The sequence below is a fragment of the Momordica charantia genome, assembly GCF_013281855.1.
Source record: "Momordica charantia cultivar OHB3-1 chromosome 5 unlocalized genomic scaffold, Mcharantia_2.0 BLBB01000005.1, whole genome shotgun sequence".
In the NCBI taxonomy this organism is placed as follows: Eukaryota; Viridiplantae; Streptophyta; class Magnoliopsida; order Cucurbitales; family Cucurbitaceae; genus Momordica; species Momordica charantia.
Genome location: NW_028275163.1, coordinates 2114546 through 2136179, shown reverse-complemented (window position 1 = coordinate 2136179; position 21634 = coordinate 2114546). Strand labels below are relative to the sequence as shown.

Below are 21634 nucleotides of genomic sequence, written 5' to 3'. Positions count from 1 at the left end.
TCAAATGGTCACCAAAACTAATTTAATTGGATAACTAATAATATTAAATTAAAGCACGTTACTAAAATTTAAAGTTTTAAAAAGTAAAAGATGAAAAAGACCCCTCTTGGAAATGTAAGAATGAAAAAGTAAAAATTGATTTTAAAAAATAAGTCGAATATAAAGTTCTACGTATATCTTGTTGTTATATTTATATTTCAAATATTTGTAAGTGGATATTGCATACTTGCTTGCTCTTAAATTGATGGTGTATTAAACAAAAAAATATCTATATACACACATACATACGTGTATACGTATGTGTGTATGTGAGATGACCCTTCAACAAATATTACATAAATTAAGAAACATGTGATTAAATATGGAAATCAAATACTAAATGAGTTACATACTATAGTTAAATTAGTTAAAGACATATTTAGTAAACCAAATGATAAACCTATATATTAAATTAAATGGTACGTGTTCAAAATCTTCCAAAGCTGAAATGAGATTTATAAATCACTTATACATCTATAAGGGAGATTAAAATGATCATTTAAAAAGAATGTAATAAAATATAATTATATATCTAAAAAATGTATAATTTTGGCTAGAATTGTTTTGAACACTTTTTTTAGTTGGTATTGAAATATATTTTTAAATATATTATTTTTAATACAACATGAAGAAGTGGAGATTCGAATTCACAATTTGTAGTTAAATATGAGTGCATTAATTTATTGAAATATGCTAAAGTTTACTAAATGTTTTCCAATAAATAATTTTCTACTGTGTTTTATTCGTAGGTCGTTGTTTTTCGTAATAAAATATAGGTCATGATACTCTTTTTTTTTTCATATGTACAGTTAAAATACTCTTCAACTATGTAAATTGTTGAAAAAAATATCCAATTACTTTAAAGATTTCAATATTACACTTGATCTTTCATAAACGTTTAAAGATTATCAGTTAAATAAACATCTGTTAAAAGTTTGAACAGAAAATTAACATGATAATTAATGGGGAAGTTAACGTGGCACATAGGTCTTATGCCCTAAAAGTCATTCCTTCGTTGTCAACAAATTTTGATTCTCCTTGTCTACAATGTTACCATAACATCCCTTTTAAAAATACTCTCTTTTCAAACTTAATCTATAAACTTACACGTTAAATACCACATCAATTTTCAGTTTGAATATCAACGTATGTTTGCTTAAATAGTATTTTTGAAATGTTTATCAAATACCATGAGTAGTGTTCAAAATTTAGTTAAGATATACCATATAAGTATTTTTTTTAAATAGATAACAAAATTCAGTATATTTTGTAATTGTCTACAACTTACTTTCAACTGGTTAAGACTATCTATCTTCAACAAAAAATCAAAATGTAAGTTTTTCCGCTATAAATTTCAAAATAATAATAAACATTGAACTAAAAAGAAAGATGAAATATAATATTATAAAGAAAAAAAAAAGAAAAGAACTTGTGAATACAGGTGTTAATTGATTGCTCAACCACCTATCCGACACCCCTGATTTTGGTCTGTCTTTCCATTTGAGATTTCTCCCAATCATGTCTCTCCACCTCCCTGACCCCCGGTTTGTCAATGTTTGTGACGTTTTTTTTTTCTCTTTCTTTTTTTAAATAATTAATATAATTATTTCAAATAACTTTCGATTTAAAAATGGCAAGTTATTTTCTGAAAATTACCTTTTTAATTAAGTCGACAATTTGGTAGGTATGCGTTATATTTGTAAAATATTGAATATATATTTTCACTTTTATTTTTATTTTAATAGTGATTTGACCTCGTCTTGATAGTCACAGTTATTTGTTTGTTTTTTTTACGCTATTAAATAATTTTTGTTAATCATGCCTAAATAAGTACATTATTTTTATTTCAAAAAAAAAAAAAACGAGAGAGAGAGTAGATGATTTTTAGGTGAATGACACATGGTATAATTATACTCATAAACTCTCCGGAGTAAAAGTTAAATCCTCGATTTTCATAAATGAAAAATTAAATCTTTAGATTTTCAATAGTAAAAATTAAAATCATCAAACTTAAAAAAATAATTTAAAATTTTCAACTAACTTCTATGGTTAAGGTTCTATTTTTGTCATCGAAGGGCTTCTTCAACCTCTAAAAGTAAATTGATGAGCTGATTGTAGCCACAATAGACATTGTGGAAGCAAGTGAGAATGCCAACAAGAGGGACGTTGTTGTAGGTTGTCTTGTTGGTTGAGAAAGTTGTTGTACGTGCCCACTACAACAAATTATGGTAAAAGAGAACTTGAAGGATCTGAGGGAGGAACTGATATAACCAGAGTAGATAGTGACAAAGAAGGATCAGGCGGTAGTGATGAACGTGATAAGTCGATAGAGTGAGAGAAAATTTCAAATAGATATTTTTTTTTAATTGAGAGTTTAATTTTTACAATTCAACGTTTAGGAGTGCAGTTTTATCACTCATAAAAGTTTAAGGATTTCATTTTTACTTGGAACTCTAAATTTGTTCACTTATGAAAGTTTGAAAATTTAATTATTACAATTGAAAGTTCAGGGATACAAGTAGGGTGAGTGTGCGAACCCGAAAAATCGAGGTCGGTTTCACTACAGGTTGGTTCGACATCAGCCCATCAGTGGCCTTGAACCAGGCGACACCGACAAACCGACAGACCATATTTCATATGCTTTTTAGTTATTAAAGATTACTTACGGTTCCCTTATCGCGTGCTCTCTTCTCTTGTCTCAGTCACTCTCACTCTCTGTCTATGCCGTTCACCATCCCCCTAGCTCTCTTAGTCTCCCTCACTTTCTGTCTCTGTCGTCGCACCGCACCACCACCCACCTCCTTTGCTCCCCCTTGCCCCCACCTCGTGAGTCCGCTCTCACTCTCTCTTGCTGCACCGCCCACCCCCTATGCTCTCCATTGCCGTCGCTGCCCAACCCCCCTGCTGCTCTCACTCTCCCTCATCGTCGTCGCCCTCCGCCACCCCTCTGCTCTCCCTCTTCCTCGTCGCGTTGAATAATATATAAATAAAAAACCAAGGTTGTCAGTTAAACCGACAAATCGACCGATCGAACAGATGTGTCAGTTTCCCAGAAGCAGACGAAAATCGTCGGTTTGCAGATCTGAAAATCGACGTGGTCAGTTTCAGCGTCAGAGTCGACCAAAAATCGATCCTGACCGATCGATGATCAGCCCTAGATACAAGTAACAACTACTTCATTTTAAGAGTGGCTTGTAAAAGTTGCAATTGATTATTTCTTAAAAAAAAGGTTGCAATTGATATATTTTTTTTATAACTACGTGTGTTAAAAGGTTTAAATGCACCTCTTAGACTGTATTTAGTTATAAAAATTGTTACCAGTAATATTTGAAATAATTCCTTCATTTTTTTTTTAATTTTCTTTTAATACTTTTTTCACATGCCAAAATGATCATCCGGCGAACTCACGGTGAACTACAAAAGAAAGAAATCAGTAAATTCAGGAAAGCAACTTTTTTTTTTTCTTTTTAATCATTCTGTACAAATATACACCTAATTAATAAATTTTATTGAATTTTAAACATATAATTATTTAAAATGAAAGAAAAAGAAAGATTACGAAACCGAAATTACAAATAATTTTCAATGTGATAATTATGGCATATTGTGCACCAATTATTATCATTATTAGTAGTAAAGTAATATCCGGGAGGCAAAAATCTCTTAAATGTGTCTACAATCATGCTAGTAATATTTGCTTTGTTGACCTACCTTCACGCTCCGCAGTACAAATCTACCATCACCCGCAGGTGATGTAATCAAGTCTTCTTTTCCTCCCGCCAAAAATATTTTATAGTTCTAAAAAAAAAATATATACATTAAAACCTGTTTTGGTCTTTTGGCTTACATATTTATTCCCTTTTGAGTTTTAAAGTTGTAAATTACAATTTAATGTTTTGGTTTGCATACCACTTTGAATTATTTCTGCAAAGGACTTATTCTAATTACTATTATTAACTTTTTCTCATTCATTATTTAGCCGGAGTTAAGATGTCACTTTAAAATGTAATATAGAGCTAAGTTTATAATATATCTATTATCTTATTTTATTATTTCATTTTATGTTAGAAATATAATCGCTCGCTGGTCACCTCCACATTTGTTGAACAAATAAAAATACATACATAATTAAATTTTAATTCATAACGAGTAGCTTCAAATGTTGGTCTATGTAGATGTATACTCATGAGACAGATGAATAAAATATGAATATAACATACATTTAGGTTGACTAATTACAAATAACGATAATAATACAAAATGAAATTATTTTTTTATGTCAAGCTTGAGGTGAAATGATATATTTTCTGATGATTATAGACTTCTTATCTACTTTTTTTTTAGTACAACATATGGAGGGTGAGACATCGAACTCACAACCCATGGTGGGAGGTATATACTAATTACCGTTGAACTATACTTATTTTGACACTTATTATCTAATTATGCTTAAATGGAGGATATTGCATAAAAATGTTATGTAAAGCTAAAAATATCCGTCCTTTTATTAAAAAAAATCCTTCATTTTTCAAACAAGATGGTGTTGTTATTTTATTTTAATTTCATATTTTATTTGTCGTATTTACATTATGTGTTAATGAATTCAAACAATGTACGATATTGCCAAATTGACATAATTAGTACTCTCGAATGTCATAAAGTCAATCTTAATACGATAACATGTACCGTTTAATGACTATTAGAAGCATTGCATTAAATATCAGTAAAAATTACTAATAAAATTCAATAACAATAGAGCCATTTTTCCGGAGGACAAAGCAAATAAGGAGGAGGGACACTCGTTAAATAATAATAATAAAAAACCTAAAAAATTAAAAAAAAAACTTATTTACAATTTTCCCCCTCACACATTTTCAAAATTATATAATACATGTAACAAATTCAACCACAAAAATTTTCCTCTCTCCATGAAAATTTATCTCATATTTTTACCATTCCAATAATGAATATAATGAAATATTTATCATTGATCAACCCATAGTTAAGTTGGTAAATATCAAAATTTTAAATGTCGATGTTTCAATTTTATGAAAATGTTTATAGAAATATCGATAAAATATTGATATCGATGAATATTTTTAAAAAGGTTATACAAATAACAAAACTCGAAAAAAATTTAAATTAACAAATAATCATTTCACTATTTCTAAATACGTTAAAAATGATTAATATTAATATTATGTCTATATTAGTGAAATTTTGTTGATATTTTTTGTTATTTTCATTCAAGCGACTCAAGAGAAGAAGAATGAAACGAAGTGAGAGGCCGGAAGGCAGAGAAAAGAATCGAGTCGATCAGGCTCGACGATCGGGAAAAACAAAACGAAAGACGGATCGATGGGACATGGGAGCCTCAGCTCATGCATCGGTTTATCGAAATCACCTCCGTTATCTCTTGATAATATTTTTTATAACGTTATAGAAATATCGATTTACGTAATACGTGATTAAAGATACATGTTATAGAATAAAAGAATGAAATGTATTATTGTAATTAAAATGAAAAGAATAATGGTAGAAAAAAGAAAAGAAAATTAAAGAAAAAGGATTAGGGTGAAATGGACGGCATGTTTGGTAATTAAGTGCAAATTCAGCGGCATAAAATGAAAGAAATAAATCTGATTTGTTGGGAAAAAGACAAAAAGCAGGTCAGCGGCAACAAAAAGGTCGGCCCGCTAACACCACCTTTGCTGCCTTTGCAGCTTTTAATAGAAACAAAATTAATGTATTTTAACAAATTCGTTTACTTTTCTCTCCCTTTTATTTCACATCGCTTTTCTTTTTTCCGTAAAAATTTCACCCATTTATTTATTTATCATTTTCCATTACTATTTTACTTTTTTCTTTTCTCAAAGTCATCAATCAATACATTTTTTTCCCCTCACCCTCGGACGTGAAATTTTTCATTAACCGGATTGTAATTTATCGGGTTTAGCGTTTGATTATTAAAAAATAAAAATACAAAAAATATCTTGATCTTATAAAAATAATTATAATTATAATTTTCAATTTCAACTTTTTTTTTTTGTTTCTTTTTCTTTTCGAAAATTTATTTTGTTATTTACTTCGCTTTCCCTTTTGCTTTCTCAAGTGGTTTGTGTTTCAGACAGCTCTGGCCTGGAACCACTGGCCGGTCGTTACTTTCCGGCGGTTGTTATTTTCTCAGGAAACAAACAGATTTTTGTTCTTTCTTTCTTTCTTTCTGAAATCTAGCGACTGTTTCTTCTTCTTCTTCTTCCCCGATATCTCGGAAGAAGGCCTTGTTTTCCCCCCGTTTTTGTCCCTCACCGTAACCGGAAAAAGAAAAAAAAACTCCTCGCAGAAAACGGAGTCGTTTCGTGGCAGTGCAGTACTGTGGATTGGAAGGAAGTTATTTCTGTTCTAGGTCATGAATCGTGATCTTTTACTCAGTTTTCTGTTCATTTTCTGTCCGATTTCGCTTGTAAATTACTGTTTGCTTCGAAAACAAAGTCCCTCAAAGGTTCGTGAAAATGTCGAGTTTTAACTGATTATTTTGTTGCTTTGATTTTACTTTTTAAGTTGTTTTCTGGTTCAGTGTGAGAGTTTAGATCGTTGAACGGCGGCAAAAAGTTTTGGTCGAAATCGGCCGTGGATTTTTAAGTTTCTATTTGTTAGTAATATCGTGCATGATCTTGTTGTCGAGATTTAAGAGTAACTTCAATTTTTTTTTTTGTATTTTTTTCTCTCCCTTGTTCGCGTTGTTCATTGTGGAGCGAAGGAAATTTTTTTTTTTGTATGTTATTGTTCAGTTTTCAAAAGCGAGAAAGAAAAAACTGTTTGTTTAACAATTATTATTAATTTTAAATTCTTACTGATTAATCTTCTTCAAGCAGGAATGAGCATCTAAACCGTGCAAAAAGGGGAAAAAATTTCAAAGATTCGAAGTTCATAACGATGGAAGAGAGAGAAGCCATAAGTGGGGGAGTAACAGTGATAGGAGCCGAAGCCCCGTCGGCTTATCACGTGGCTCCGAGAACCGATAACCCGGCGCCGGCTGCCGGCGGCGGTTCGCCCACCGTCGCCGCCTCGCCGGTCAGCGTGGGGCTACCCGGGAGTGGGACCACGGGGAAAAAGAAGCGGGGGAGACCAAGAAAATACGGACCAGATGGAACGGTCACCATGGCATTGTCGCCATTGCCGCTTTCTTCCTCAGCTCCGGCGGCCGGCGGCTTCTCCATCACCAAGCGGGGGAAGGGCCGGCTCGGCGGCTCCGAGTACAAGCACCACAAGAAAATGGGAATGGAATATATAGGTAACGGGCAACCATAGCTTTTATTTTCAGTTGGGATTATTACAACTTTACAAATTAAGACTAACTTTTCAATAATCTTTGTTGGGGTTTCATCAAAATCTACAGTTTGCTTCTGTTTATATATAACAATCTAGTTGGGTTCGGATTCGGTTTTGTGGAAATTCTCTATGAATGAATATTATGAAGAATATATATAATATCTTCCCTTCAAAAAAGATTCCCATTTGAATTTTTGGCTTACAAAATTCACGTGGGACCTTGCTTGTTGGGAGATGTCCTTGTTCAACATGAGGTGTTGTACGGCTGCCTTTTACACTAAGATCTGACCTTTTGGGGGCTTAGAATATTCTTCTCATGTAGCCTTTTTTTTGTCTGTCACTTCCTTCAAATTCCTAAGAAAATTGCAATATATTTTTGGTTTTTGTTTTTTACTAATCTGTTTGTTCTCTGTAGATTCTTGATTTGAGAAGAGGTTTTCTGATTGTTTAAAGTCATAGATACTAAGTTAATGCTTAGCTATCGAGCTTTACTCCGAGTTGTTTGTGGCGTTACTTGTAATATAGTTGTAGATTCGAATCTTTGTGACACTAGCTGAAAGTTTTAGGGAAAAAAGGAAGTATTTCTGCTTTATGTCAAAGGCCAATCAGATTTGACTCTGTTGATAGTCACCAATTAGCTGGATTGATCAACCCGTTTTATAGGAACTTTTGATTTGAGTTATAATCAGTTTTAAACCCTGATTGGAGCTTAATAAACGACTTGTGTTATGCATTAAAACAGTAGTGATGTAATAAATTGCAGTGGGCTATACCCGGAAATAGAAAGGATCAAATTCAACGTAAAGTGTAGATTATATTAGTGAAAGATATAGTTCTAGTAGGTCAAACCCAATTTAAAGCTGTTTAAACATCTTCCTTTCTTAGAAGGTCATCAATATGCTAACTTTTTAGGTATTTATAGTTGGTCAAGTTCTTGAATCTTGTTTAAATTACTAAAATGTCCTTTTAGCTTTGCAAGATTGGTTTAAACGGTCGTCGAGTCGTGTCTCCAGCTATTTTTGGATTCTAGCATGTGTTCTACCTTTATTAACTGTTGATTTCTCTGTAAGATTGTTGTTAATTGGTGTACCTGCCAATTTAATATGTTGAATATTGTAAATATGGAAAATTCTGATGCTGCCGTTTGGTTCAATAGATTATAGAATTATGTATTATTGATACAGGGAGTGTTTTCACTTTCTTGTTATAAATATCTTCTAGCTAGAACTCTGGATTAAGTACTTTTGATTACATGGGAGAACCTGTTGAAGAAACTAGTTTTAGATCCCTTTTCGGAGTCCATTGCCTGAGATCTTGGCTACTAGGAGTGTAGGCAATTAGAGTTTTTATCATAGTCATTTATACTCGTTATGCCTTGTGGTTGTGGGTTCGAGCCTCCACCCCACACGTCGTTGTTGTTGTTTTTGTTTTTTTTAAATTCTTTATTAGTAGCTGACCTGAATAGGCTGTTATCTCTAGTTTGGGTGAGTAGGGTATTTCGTTTTCTAACTTCCTTTTATAAATTTTTCATTACTTTCGGTGACATTTTTGTATTCTACTAAGGGAAAAAGAGGGTTGGTTTAACCTATGCTCCAAAAACATGAAACCTTGAAACAGCATTAGAGCTCTTTAATTTCCCCACTTTATTGGCTTCCGACTGCTGGTATACTGAAATTATATTTATTCTCTTTATCAATTATTATTAGGTGAATGGAATGCGTGTGCTGTTGGTATGAATTTTATGCCCCATATCATCACGGTCAATGCTGGCGAGGTATGTTCGTTATAGAATAAAATGAATGTTTTGATGTTGATATTTGATATCTGCTTCATATCATTACTACATCTCTGGGCTCTTACCCTAACCCATTTTGGCGGTCTCATGACGAACTCTTGAGAATTCTAAGTTGTCGAAGTTCCAAGCCTTTTGATTCCCAGCTTGTAATTGAATTTTATTGTGATTAACAAGTTGAAGATATGGAGTGTGGTGAGAAGTTAAGTTTCTCAGCTAGTTTTGGATGAACTGGTAGAGTAATCCTTAAGTTCTTTCAATCTCTTTTTTCAGTGGTGGTAGGCTTAAAAGGTTATTTGAGAGTTGTTTTTATGGACAAAATTTTGTTTGACATGGGTTCTGTTATAGTTGCACTGATATCTCCTGAAATGATGTAGTTCAATATTCTCATGAATTGTTTTTTTCCCGCTGTAACATCTCGGCGGATGAGATACTTGAATAATGTAGTTTTTCTTCTTTTTTGGATCTTGGCCTGTCGAAAAAGGATGTCACTATGAAGATCATATCATTTTCCCAACAAGGTCCTCGAGCCATCTGCATTCTTTCTGCTAATGGAGTAATTTCTAATGTCACACTTAGGCAGCCCGATTCTTCGGGCGGTACTTTAACGTACGAGGTATGTCGATTAGTTTTCTTCTGAGCTCTTCAAATCTTTGAGAAGTGAAGGCCATTTTCTAGGAGGATAATGGAGGATGAAAAATAGGTAATTGAAGATAGTCTTAAATTGTTGCATATATGTACTGTCAGGGTCGTTTCGAGATACTTTCCTTGTCCGGATCATTCATGCCTACTGAAAATCAAGGAACGAGAAGCAGGTCAGGTGGGATGAGCGTCTCCCTGGCAAGCCCCGATGGTCGTGTCGTCGGGGGAGGGGTAGCTGGTTTACTCGTAGCAGCAGGCCCTGTTCAGGTATCAAACTCTTTTTAACCGAACTTTGAAGATGTAAAACTTGTTGCATTTCCATGCAATGCTTATCTTTAACTTTCCTCTAAATTAGGTTGTGATAGGGAGTTTTCTACCAACTAGCCAACAGGAGCATAAGGTAAAGAAACAGAAGCCTGATACGGTACCAGCTACAGCACCTGTTGCAGTCCCAAGCACGACACCAGCCACCACTGCACCGACTTCCAATGCCGATACAGATGACAGTATGAACGGAAACGGGCTGCAAAATACCAGCTCCCTCAAACCAGCTACTTTCGCTTCTTCGACTTTCCAAAGAGACAACTGGGGTGCGAACTCTGCTGTTCATTCCTTGCAGGAGCCGAGAAATTCCGCAACCGACATCAATATATCGCTACCGGGCTAATCTAATTAGTTGCTTACCAAAGAATGCATCAGATAATCTCCTGCTGACCAACATTGATCTGATCTGATTTGATCTAGGCTTCTTTCTGATTGCTCTTACCAAAATTACCATTTGAAATTTGACTATGAGATCCATCACCACAGGCAGAATTAGGGGAAGTTTTTCGTTATCAACTTTCCATTGTTAGATTCACAAATTTTTCTTAATCATGATTAATTAGGACATGTCTGATTTAGTTTGGATTTTCTGCTGTACCTGTTATTAGGATGTTGATGTTGGATGTAATGAATGAATGACCTCTGGGTTTTTGAATTTTTTTGTTTTGTTTTGATTATGCTGTCTGAAGTTAATGCTGCAGATTTTGTCTGGAAATGCCAGCTTGTTTCTGTTTCTCTCTTACATATTTCCTAAAGTGTATTTCAAACCCTTTTCTGAAGCCTTTCTTTATCTCCTGTTTTTTCTTGTGATTTAAGCAGGCCAATGATGTCACAAGAACAGTAGGGTTTTCCTTTAATAGCAAATTGATGGGCTTCCACGTGATCATCTTCTTTTCTTTTTCCTCTCTTTTTTAGTCAAAAAACTATCTTCAGATAATTGCTTTAATTTTAATTTAATTATTGTACTTTTTTAAGTTTTATAGCCGTCATTATTATTATTTAAGCAAAAGATATCAATAATCTATAATGGCAGGTTGTTCATGTTTGTACTCCAAAACGAGTTACATAAATTCATTGGTCACTCTTGGTTGGACTTTAAGGTAATATTAGATTTTTTAATGTCAAATAATGTCTTAACATATCTCTTACGAGATTCGAATCATCAGTTCCACGTATTGTTGACCTAAAAATAATAAAAGAAGTTAATTTGGAACTAAAGTTGCACGAAGATTAAAATTTTAGTTCCATATTAAAAAAAAAAAAACATACCAGAGATCTCATATGTATTTGAGAAAGAGTATCGGATATCACATATCAAATACACCTGTTCCGACTTGTCCTATCTTAGAAAATGAAATCATTGGAAAAAAAAAATATGCACGAATGAGATATGAGTTTTCTTACCGCTTGATTTGCTTAGGCTTAGGGAGAAAGGTGCATCTTAGTCTGAGTAAGGGGTTCTAAACCTTGCTTTTCTCTACAATTGAAAATATCTTATCTATCTCAATAATGCATAATTTTCCAATCCTCTTTAGGATGATATAGGCTAGTTGTCATAAAGACTTTCATAAGTACATTTAAAATATTAATCTAATTACAACTCAACTGATTAAGACATATATTATTGAAGATTCAAAATCTTATTCCACATGGCGTTCACCTCAAAAAAAAAAAAAAAGAAGGGCATTTGAAATATTTTTTTATTGAAAAACAGGAAATTGGTTGGCGATCTTATTTTATTTATTTAGTAAAACCACAAATTCACACAAAAATTCGTTATCCAAGCCTCTAAAAAATTGGGCTGTATCATGTGACGAGGGAACTACTCAGATTTGTTGGACCGGCCCATAAGTATCGGTGGGCTGGGCCGCTCCAATCAAAACCCAAACGCTGTCGTTTCGAACCTTCAGTTCCATTTCATCTTTTTTTCTTGAGCGAAAAGACACCGTGAGATCTAAAGAAAAGAAGAAGCGAGGAAGCTAAAACCAGAGCTAAGTTTTTAAGCCTTCGCTTTGCCAAGTTCCTCTTCCCTCACACGCCTTCGCTTTCATCTGCCCTATTCGCCATGACGAAGCAGCACGCCAACTGGTCCCCTTACGACAACAATGGCGGGTACTTTCTCTATCTCTCTCACTCTCTATCCAGTGTTTGGATTGTTTTATCATCTGTCGCAGTGGTGAACGAGTGAGAAACTTTTGCAGATCGTGTGTTGCGATTGCCGGTGCCGATTATTGCGTAATCGCCGCCGATACTCGGATGTCTACGGGTTACAATATCCTTACTCGCGATTACTCCAAAATTTGCAAGCTGTACGTCAACCCCTTGTCGAATTTAACGTTCTTTTTGGAATTTGAATTTTGTTTGATGTCTTAAGTTCCGAATCCTCTGGTTTGATGATGTTATCTTTCTCGTGTATGTTAGATATTTTTTTCTCCTGGAAATCAAATTGGGCTTTAGATTTTTATGGTTATTACTTGGGGATAGACTTCTGGCCTTTAGACTTGTAAATGAAATGAGCGGTAACTTACTTGAAGGTTGTGCATTGGTGTAGATGAACGATAGCTTGATCAGCTTATGAATGAAATTGGTGCCAACTTAATTTTCAGCTGTGCAACTTGAAAATTTGGTTGTTTTGTGCCTTTTTTTTTTGGCAAGGTTTCAGTTGTACCTCAAAATGGGATTTGGGAATTGTGCCCTGCACTACTGCTTCCTTAGACGGTATTAGTGAGATGTTATGCTAGTAATGGAAATGAATTCATTTAGGAGAGATGGATCTGTCGGACGCTGAATTTGTACTTTGTGATTTTTTATGTTTTATTGAAACCTGTTGGTGAATGGCCAAAGTCAGCATAGCTCGGTGGTAATTGATCCTTTGCAGAAAAAAGAAACCTGTTGGTGAATGACTTAGAGATAAATGGTACTGTTCATCATAGCTTGAGTTCAAGGAGCTAATTGGTTTTTGAGACTCCTATATGTGGAAGAGAACCTCCTATTTTGATTAAAAGGAAAAAGGCAATAATTTCTCAACTTGGAATGTGTTTTTGGATTCTTTTGAGCAGACAGATTACTAAATTTAGCATGTTATTCTAGTTTTGTATTATTTTGTTATGTTATGCCATTGTTATACGATTTGCTCAACTTGGTCATGAAAGATTTCCTCATTTTGTTGTCATACTTCATCTAATATAAGTTCTTGATCGTGCTAATTCCACGACAAGAGGGTCACATTATGCATGGCCGTTTCTGTGGTTGAGAGGTTACGAGTAACTTCATGCACCTTATAGCTAAGTAATCCACACACATGTGCTTACGTTTTACCACTGCACTTGTTTATGTTTCCTGATTTTTTAGGGCTGATAAAGCTGTGATGGCCTCTTCTGGTTTTCAAGCTGATGTGAAAGCTCTACAAAAGGTTTTGGCGGCTAGGCATTTGGTGAGACTTTTATCTTAATAAACATGCCTTTTTAGGTTGAGTTTTCAGTGCACCTAATTGTGCTTATTTTATGTGAGTTTGATATTGTGTTGGCCACTCGTTTTAACTCGAGGTGTGATCCCTTCAATGACATGACTCCATTAAGTGATATCTGTTTTTGTTGGTAAGCTTGTATTAGACTTGGATTTATTGCACATGCACTGCACTTGTTATTTTTGTTGCTGCGTTCCTTAAAATTGGGGCAGCAGGTTTCTGCGATTATCCATACCCACTCTTCCCCAAGTATAATGGTGTTTTGTTCCTCGTCTTTCATTTATTGTCAAAATATTCACTTACATTTTTTTCAGTGCAGACTGTGATGATTTGATCTTCTAATGGTTGTAGGAGCCAAGAGGCCGAACCTTCTTTTTCTGATTTTTTTTTTTAATTTTCTAATGTTGGATTACCTTTTGTTCTTAACTGCCTTCATTTGGATTTTGTACCCTTTATCCAAGTCTTTTACGAATAAACTAATTTTGTTAATAATATTTTCTCTTTTTTAAAAAATATTACAACGATCACTTCGAAAGTCAAATTGAACTTAATGATGTGTTTGGGTTCTTCAGTATATACCTCAAGGGTATTGTTGTTCAACAAGAAAATTTTTCTTTAGAAGAAAAAGATGTATCTATATCCCTTCTTTAAACAAGCAATTTTCTGTTCTAAATCTCTGGTGCTATTCTTTTAATTATTAATTCGACATCCGTTCTTAGTAGGGAAAACTGAAAAGTTATTACTTTGGCTCTCAATTGCACAAATTTTTGGGGTAGCCAATGGACAAGGGATCTTGTCAACTTTTTTTGTTCCAGATTTATTAGGTTATGTTATAGACATAAGATTTGTGGTCGAAGGTCTGAAATTTGATTCATTATTAACCGATTCGTTCTCAGACCTACCAACATCAGCACAACAAGCAAATGAGCTGCCCTGCCATGGCTCAACTACTCTCAAACACATTGTACTACAAGCGATTCTTTCCGTATTATGCTTTTAACGTTTTGGGCGGACTTGATAATGAAGGTACATGACTTCCCTGCTAGTGGTTCCATTTTTATGCCTCACTTTCCCATTAACTATCAGTTATTTTCTTCTTCAAATAGGAAAGGGCTGTGTGTTCACCTATGATGCTGTTGGTTCTTATGAGAGAGTCGGATACAGCGCCCAGGGTTCTGGTTCCACCCTCATTACTCCCTTTTTGGATAACCAGCTTAAGTCTCCCAGCCCTCTATTATTGCCTGCACAGGTATGATCTTACCCTTTCTTCTGGGTGAAAGCGGGTCGGTTTTTTGTTGAACTGGCGTCAATGGTGAAATTGGGTCCAAGTCGAACCATTGTTAACTGAAAATGCTCTATTAGGCGATAAAGAGCCAAAAGATAATGAACCTATTCAATTGAAAGGTCTAATCTCTCCCTAAATACGCGATTCCCGTACTCCTGACAATGCTCCTCTGATTCAATTTGGTTGGCTTGGTTTTTCGGTTTTGGCGTGTATGCCTATTTGCTTCTCTTTGGTATCTATTTCTTTCTCGGTTAACACATTATGATGAACAGGATGCTGCAACGCCACTTTCAGAAGCCGAAGCAATTGACCTGGTGAAAACCGTTTTTGCATCTGCAACTGAGAGGGATATCTACACTGTAATTCCCTTCTAATATTTACATACCCCTATCTTCAGTAGGTTTCTGTATGGATCCAACTCTGAAATTTCACGTGTAATTGACAGGGCGACAAACTCGAAATCGTTGTTCTTAATGCTGATGGTCTTCGTCGTGAATACATGGATCTCCGAAAAGATTAGTTTGATGCTGGCTTGATAGATCCGATGTTGCTTCAACCGTATGAACTGCGCCACGGGCGGTACTTGTCCCAGAGACTATTGCATTGTGATATTTACGGATGGTTAAGTTTTAGTTTTCTCTGTAATATGAACTCCATTTCCAAATTAAAATCTCTGTTGTGAACATGGGATTGTACTGAAATCTACATGGCTGATGTTGATCGATCTCCCTTTTACTGCTACCGTTGTCTTTTCAGAATCTTTTAGTATAAATTTTAGATTAAATTAACGAAAAAAGAAAAACTCTGGGATTTTGTTATTTGTTTCAACAATATCTCATCTTTTTTTCTTTAATCCTTCGTAAATATTTCAAAAATACATTTTGAGCAAATATTTGATCGAAAAATTGATTGTCATGTTGTTTTAAATTATGTTATGTCAATCTTCTCGATAAATCTTAGACTTTTTTCTAATTACATGTCATTATTATTTTAATTTTGAGAAGAAACGATGGTAAATGTACATTATTATTGTTTAAGCTGAATTCTAAATGGTCCGAGCTACGCAATAAATCCTCCCCACAATAAACAAATATTCTAATGTTCAAGTCTGACTAATACTAAAATTATCAAGTTGGAGGTCCCATTATCGATGTTTCTATTTTACCCCAAACATTATTACTATTTTTATTATTATTTAAAATGTCCTACTTTTGAAGTAATTGATTTTATTAGAACAAAAAATATCTATTACATATAATTAGAATAAACTGAGAAAAATGAGCGAAATTTTTCCTTCCTTGCATATTTTTACGATGGGGGCGAAAAGTGAAAAAGAAAGAAGAGGAGGGGGAATCGAACGAACGATCCAATTTTAATTATTTAAATTAGTCTACGCCTCTGCCTCTGCCTCTGCTCCATTTTCAAGCTTCTGCACCAAGCTTCTCTGCAGCTGCACTTCTCTCTTCAATGGCTCGCAACAGGGTAAATTATTTAATCTCTTCTGCTTCTGCTTCGATCTTCGGATTTCGATTTCTTTTTCCGCTACAAACCGAACTAGTTTCTGTAAAGCTCGGTCTCGGTACTGGAATCGTTCAGAATGCCGAGTCTTTCCTTTTGAAGAAGTTAAGTTCTATTTTGCTCCATACTTGAGCTAGTGTGATTGTAATTTTACGCTAGGGTTTAAGTTTTCTTGTCTAAGGCGTTGATCACGATTGCCATTAATGTCGAGAACTTGGTGGAAAAAAATTGCAATCACTTCCAATGTTTAATGAAATCTTCGGTGCTTCGTCCACCAGAAGCTCTGAAAGACAATATTAAGGTTTTAAGTTCTGTAAGAGGGTAGCTCCTTGCGGGTGTCGAAAGAATGCTTTCTAAGTTAGAATTGTTGTGTTATTTTTAACATATGCAAATGTAATACACTCATTTTTATTTTATCTACATATTTCTTACACTCGAGGATTCGTGTTATATGGAATAGGAAATCTTGGTGCTGGTGCTGGATGTTGGTCCATCAATGCACTCAATTCTGCCTGAGGTTGAAAAAGTGTGTTCAATGCTAGTAGAGAAGAAGGTATTACCGTTGACAATTTTCTTTAGAAGTTATGTATGCTTGTTTGATAACCATTTTGTTTTTGAAAATTAAGTTTGTTAACGTTAATTAATCCATGTATTTATTTATCTTGCTACCTACTTTTTAAAAATGTTTTCAAAATATAAGCCAAAATTTGAAAACAAAAAAAATTAGTTTTCAAAAGCTTGTTATTGTTTTTGAAATTTAGCTAAGAATTCAAATGTATTTGAGATTAGGAGCAACCGAGCGTAACTTTCAAAAACAGAAAACAGAAGACGAAATGGTCATCAAATGTGGCCATAATTACTAGCTTATATTTTTTATTTTCCTTCTATGGAGAAGCTTGTTAAACAAAAATTTTTTGATTTATCAGAAATTCAGAATATGTTCTCTGAAACTATTTAAATTTATCCCCTCTCGTGATGCAGCTGATTTACAACAAATATGATGAAGTAGGAATTGTTCTATTTGGAACTGAAGGTCTCTCCCTCCTTCCTTCCTTCCTTCCTTCTTTTACTTTTAATTTGTATTTTTGTATTTTTGTATTTTTTATTGTTTAATTTTTAATTTTTTATGGTGCTTGTCCATCTTCGTTTTCTTTTGTTTCTAATAGTTTTTGCATTCTCTTAATCTTCATTAGCAGACATGTTCTTGTATTTACAAATTTTTTACCTACGCAATGAAATTTGCAGACACTAAAAATGAGCTAACAGAAGAAGTTGGTGGATATCAGCATGTGGTGGTTCTACAGAACATGAAAGTCGTCGATGGAGATCTTGTCGATGTTTTAAAACAGCTCCCTCGGGGGACTGTTTCCGGTGATTGTATCCAATTTTTTCAATTGAGTTCTTTGCTCTTTCGTTATGATGGAGGATTATGTTTTGCTTTCTATTGTAGTATTTTTTTTCTCAAATAATAAATATTTTACAATTTGCATGCTGCTTGAAACTGTAAACTCTTTGTTTCTGCATATTGGCTATTTTTTTTGTGTCACAACCAATAGCCTAATTGTCCGGCATTAAATGTATCTTATACTTTAATAAATTAATTAATTTTTGTATTTGTACATTACTAATTAATTAATTAATTTTTGTACTTGTACATTACTTTGCAGATTGCAAGTTTCCATTCATCATCAAAGGCTCCTTCCGATATTAGTATTCGGACATTTACATTTTCATAACAAATGATTCTGCTTTAGTTTGCTGCACGATGATGGCTAAAATAATGTTATTTGTGGTTAGATTAAGTGTCTAATTTTCTCTTCTTTGGTACCTTGACATCGTCGGTAGTTCTTGACGCCATAATTGTAGGAATGGATATGCTGATAAAGAAATTTGGAGAGACAGAGAAGGGAAAGAAACGCTTGTGTCTTATTACAGATGCTCTATTCCCTATAAAGGATCCTTATGAAGGAACCAAAGAGGATCAAGTTACGACCATTGCGCAACAGATGACGAAACATGGAATGAGAATGGATAGTGTTGTTGTAAGAGGGAGGTTTGGACATGATGCCGATGAGAAAATTATGGATGAGAATGACGTTCTCTTAAACATATTTTCTGAGAAAACAAATGCAAAAATGGTGTATGTAGAGAGTCCAACTTCATTACTAGGTGCGATTCGGACACGGAGTATAGCGCCCGTGACAATCTTTAGAGGTGTTCTTGAGATAAGCTCCATTATCAAGATTAAGGTGAAGTATTTGGTCTCTTATGTCACTTATGCCGAGCATTTTCAGTGATGTTCTTATCGTAAAAATTGTGGGTAGCTCCTATCTTTTTCACACATTATAGCTATCATTTATCAACATTAATGCTCTAAATTCTAATATATCAGGTATGGGTTTACAAGAAAACATCAGAAGAGAAGTTTCCAACTCTGAAAAGATATTCTGATAAAGCACCTCCAACTGATAAATTTGCCACACATGAAGTCAAGGTAGATTACGAGTACAAAAGTGCGGAAGATCCTAGTAAGGTTGTGCCTCCAGAACATAGGATTAAAGGTTACCGGTATGGACCTCAAGTGGTTCCGATATCAACTGCTGAATGGGATGCAGTAAAGTTCAAACCAGAGAAGAGCGTGAAGCTTCTCGGGTTTACAAACGCTTCAAATATATTGCGGTAGATTCTATCTGTTTCAAAATTTTTACCTTTCATGTAATAGAAACTTTCTATGAAAGCTCTTAACTTGTGTTTTGAACTCTCCTGGTTTGCTTACATTTTTTGCAGGCACTACTACATGAAAGATGTCAATGTCTTTATCGCTGAACCTAGCAATAAAAGAGCTATTGTTGCAGTTTCTGCTCTAGCAAGAGCAATGAAGGAAATGGACAAAGTGGCAATAGTTCGATGTGTTTGGCGACAAGGACAGGGGAGCGTGGTTGTCGGTGTTTTGACACCCAATATATCGGAGAAGGACGGTATTGTATGTGTAATTTGTAAATACATTTTTGCACTGCCCTCTTGAACAGTCTTATTTTTGTTGTTATATGTTTAACTTTACACATTAACTTGCTTCATTGCTGATCGTTTTTGGTAGGCTGATTCATTATACTTCAATGTACTTCCTTTTGCGGAGGATGTTCGAGAATTCCAATTTTCTTCTTTCAGCAATTTTCCAGCATCGATGCAGCCAAGCGAAGAACAGCAAGAGGCAGCAGATGACTTGGTTAAGATGCTTGATCTTGCACCATCTGGACGGGAGGAAATTTTGCAGCCGGATTTCACACCAAATCCTGTTCTCGAGGTACACCTTTATGATTTTTCAAACATTTAGATACTCTGAAAGCACCATTTTACTCTGTTAGATTGACAGGATTCCGGGGATTTCTAGCTTGGTTTACCCTTGAATTGTACGTATTTAATTTTGAATTATGAAAGTTAGCAAGTTGGTTCAGATTGCTTTTGACCAAAAACGAACCAAAAAAACATATCGGTAGGGGGGGAGTATATATATACCGACTTCCTGATTCAAACTAATTAAACTGATTCAAACCGATAAAATCGAACCAAACTTGCCAAAACTGATAAATCGAAACCAAAACAATCCTACTATTTTGTTGGTTTTTTCATTTTTGACTAACAGCTCAGGTTATAACCATGGTTTGATGGTTGTGAAAAGATTGCTCTGAAATTCGTTGGATGTTGAATACAGCTATCATACTCTTCATTATGGACTATCTAATTAACGATGATATCTTCTGTTGGCAGCGCTTCTATCGTCATCTCGAGTTGAAGTCGAAGGATCCTGATGCTGCTGTACCTCCACTTGATGTAACTCTTCAGAAGATTACCGAACCCGATCCTGACTTGTTTTCTCAAATCAAATCTATTATCGACACATTCCACAGGAGATTTGAACTCAAGGAGAACCCAAAGGTTATTGTTCATCGACAACTTTGTATTTGATAACCGATACATTTGTATTATCCTGCATGCCTTGTCTTGCAGCACATAATAAGTTCCGAATATGATGTAAAATGCAGCTAAAGAAATCAAGAAGGCGATTTTTACGCGAAAAACCATCCGGTTCAAGCGAGAAAGAGGACAATGAAGACATTCCTGCTCAAATTGTTGACTCTGCTGCCAATCCGTCTGCAGTTAAGGTAGAAAAAATTGGAGATTCAACTCCTCTCCAAGACTTTGAAGCTATGATGTCTAGAAGAGATAGTCCAGAGTGGATCAGCAAAGCAATCAACGGTATGAAAAACAAAATATTCGATCTTGTCGAGAACTCATGCGACGGTGATAACTATCCAAAAGCTCTAGAATATTTGCTTGCGCTTCGTAAGGGTTGCATCATCGAACAAGTAAGTCACTCTCTCCATCTCTCCCTACGTACCTCTTTTTCATGCTCGAGAATAAAACCGCTCATGTTTTCTGCAGGAACCGAAGCAATTCAACGATTTCCTCCACCATCTCTGTAAATTCTGCCTGAAGAATAACCTGCACAGCTTCTGTGAATTCCTAGCATCCAAACAACTTACTTTAATCTCCAAGGTGGAAGCAGTAGACAGGTTTGATATTCTTCTTCCCTGTTTTTAAACTGTCCTGAAACTCTTCTCCACATTTCGTTCTTGTTATGGAAAAACTCTCAGTTTAATTTTTATATTTGTGTTCTGAGCAGTGAAGTAGCAGATGACGAAGCTAGAAACTTTTTGGTTAAATTGGAGCCTAAATTAGAGCCTAAAGTGGAGGGAGCCTAAATTAGAGCAAGACTATATGATGCAGCCTTTTCTTTTTTTTTTTTGGGTTCCAACGACTACGAGCAGTGATTCGAATTCTGACGTTTTGGTCAAGTAAGTCTAGATGATGTAGCGACTTGATATTCATTAGGTGTATATATGTAATTTTGTGTATCCATCCAAGGTTGGGGCTCCACCAGCCCCTGCGCTCGTGCAACCCACGCCCACCAGCGCCACCCCACACGTGTAGACCGACGCCCACCAGTCTCTCTGCCCGCGTGCGCGCAATGCCCCTTGCCCCACCTTTTTTACTACTAATGTTCATCAAAGGAATTATAGAGGATGTAAATTATTGATTTGAATTTTATGCTGATCTGTTTACATTTTTGTTTAGAAAGTAATCTTTATTATGCTATTTTTTTCCCCTTTATTTTGGTCTGGAGAATTTTATGTTAGAAAATTTCTAAGTTCATTTTTGTATGATATTTATGGCC

At 34.7% G+C, this 21634-nt stretch overlaps 3 protein-coding genes across 4 annotated transcripts; all 3 read left to right on the top strand.

Moving 5' to 3' along the window:
* The first annotated feature begins 6119 nt into the window (after positions 1-6119).
* On the top strand, positions 6120-10784 carry LOC111016116 (AT-hook motif nuclear-localized protein 7). The gene is made up of 6 exons (XM_022291404.2): positions 6120-6445; positions 6915-7333; positions 9078-9145; positions 9648-9779; positions 9911-10072; positions 10161-10784. Exons 2-6 carry the CDS (start codon positions 6976-6978, stop codon positions 10470-10472), a joined length of 1032 nt encoding a protein of 343 aa, XP_022147096.1. The 5' UTR covers positions 6120-6445; positions 6915-6975; the 3' UTR covers positions 10473-10784.
* A 1295-nt stretch (positions 10785-12079) lies between these two features.
* On the top strand, positions 12080-15604 carry PBF1 (N-terminal nucleophile aminohydrolases (Ntn hydrolases) superfamily protein). Its single transcript, XM_022291375.2, has 7 exons — positions 12080-12241; positions 12331-12438; positions 13481-13562; positions 14492-14621; positions 14702-14844; positions 15153-15239; positions 15326-15604. Exons 1-7 carry the CDS (start codon positions 12195-12197, stop codon positions 15398-15400), a joined length of 672 nt encoding a protein of 223 aa, XP_022147067.1. The 5' UTR covers positions 12080-12194; the 3' UTR covers positions 15401-15604.
* Positions 15605-16172: 568 nt separating this feature from the next.
* KU80 (Ku80 family protein) lies at positions 16173-21570 on the top strand. Of its 2 annotated transcripts, XM_022291418.2 has the most exons (12): positions 16173-16362; positions 16859-16951; positions 17380-17431; positions 17644-17775; positions 18244-18647; positions 18791-19077; positions 19186-19381; positions 19496-19702; positions 20167-20334; positions 20442-20765; positions 20842-20972; positions 21083-21570. In XM_022291418.2, the coding sequence occupies exons 1-12, from the start codon at positions 16348-16350 to the stop codon at positions 21159-21161; spliced, it is 2088 nt and encodes a 695-aa protein (XP_022147110.1). In that variant the 5' UTR covers positions 16173-16347; the 3' UTR covers positions 21162-21570. The 2 variants fall into 2 exon arrangements, with proteins under 2 accessions (XP_022147110.1, XP_087980208.1); XM_088124082.1 differs by lacking the exon at positions 17380-17431 and having other exon boundaries at positions 16175-16362.
* The last annotated feature ends 64 nt before the right edge of the window (positions 21571-21634 follow it).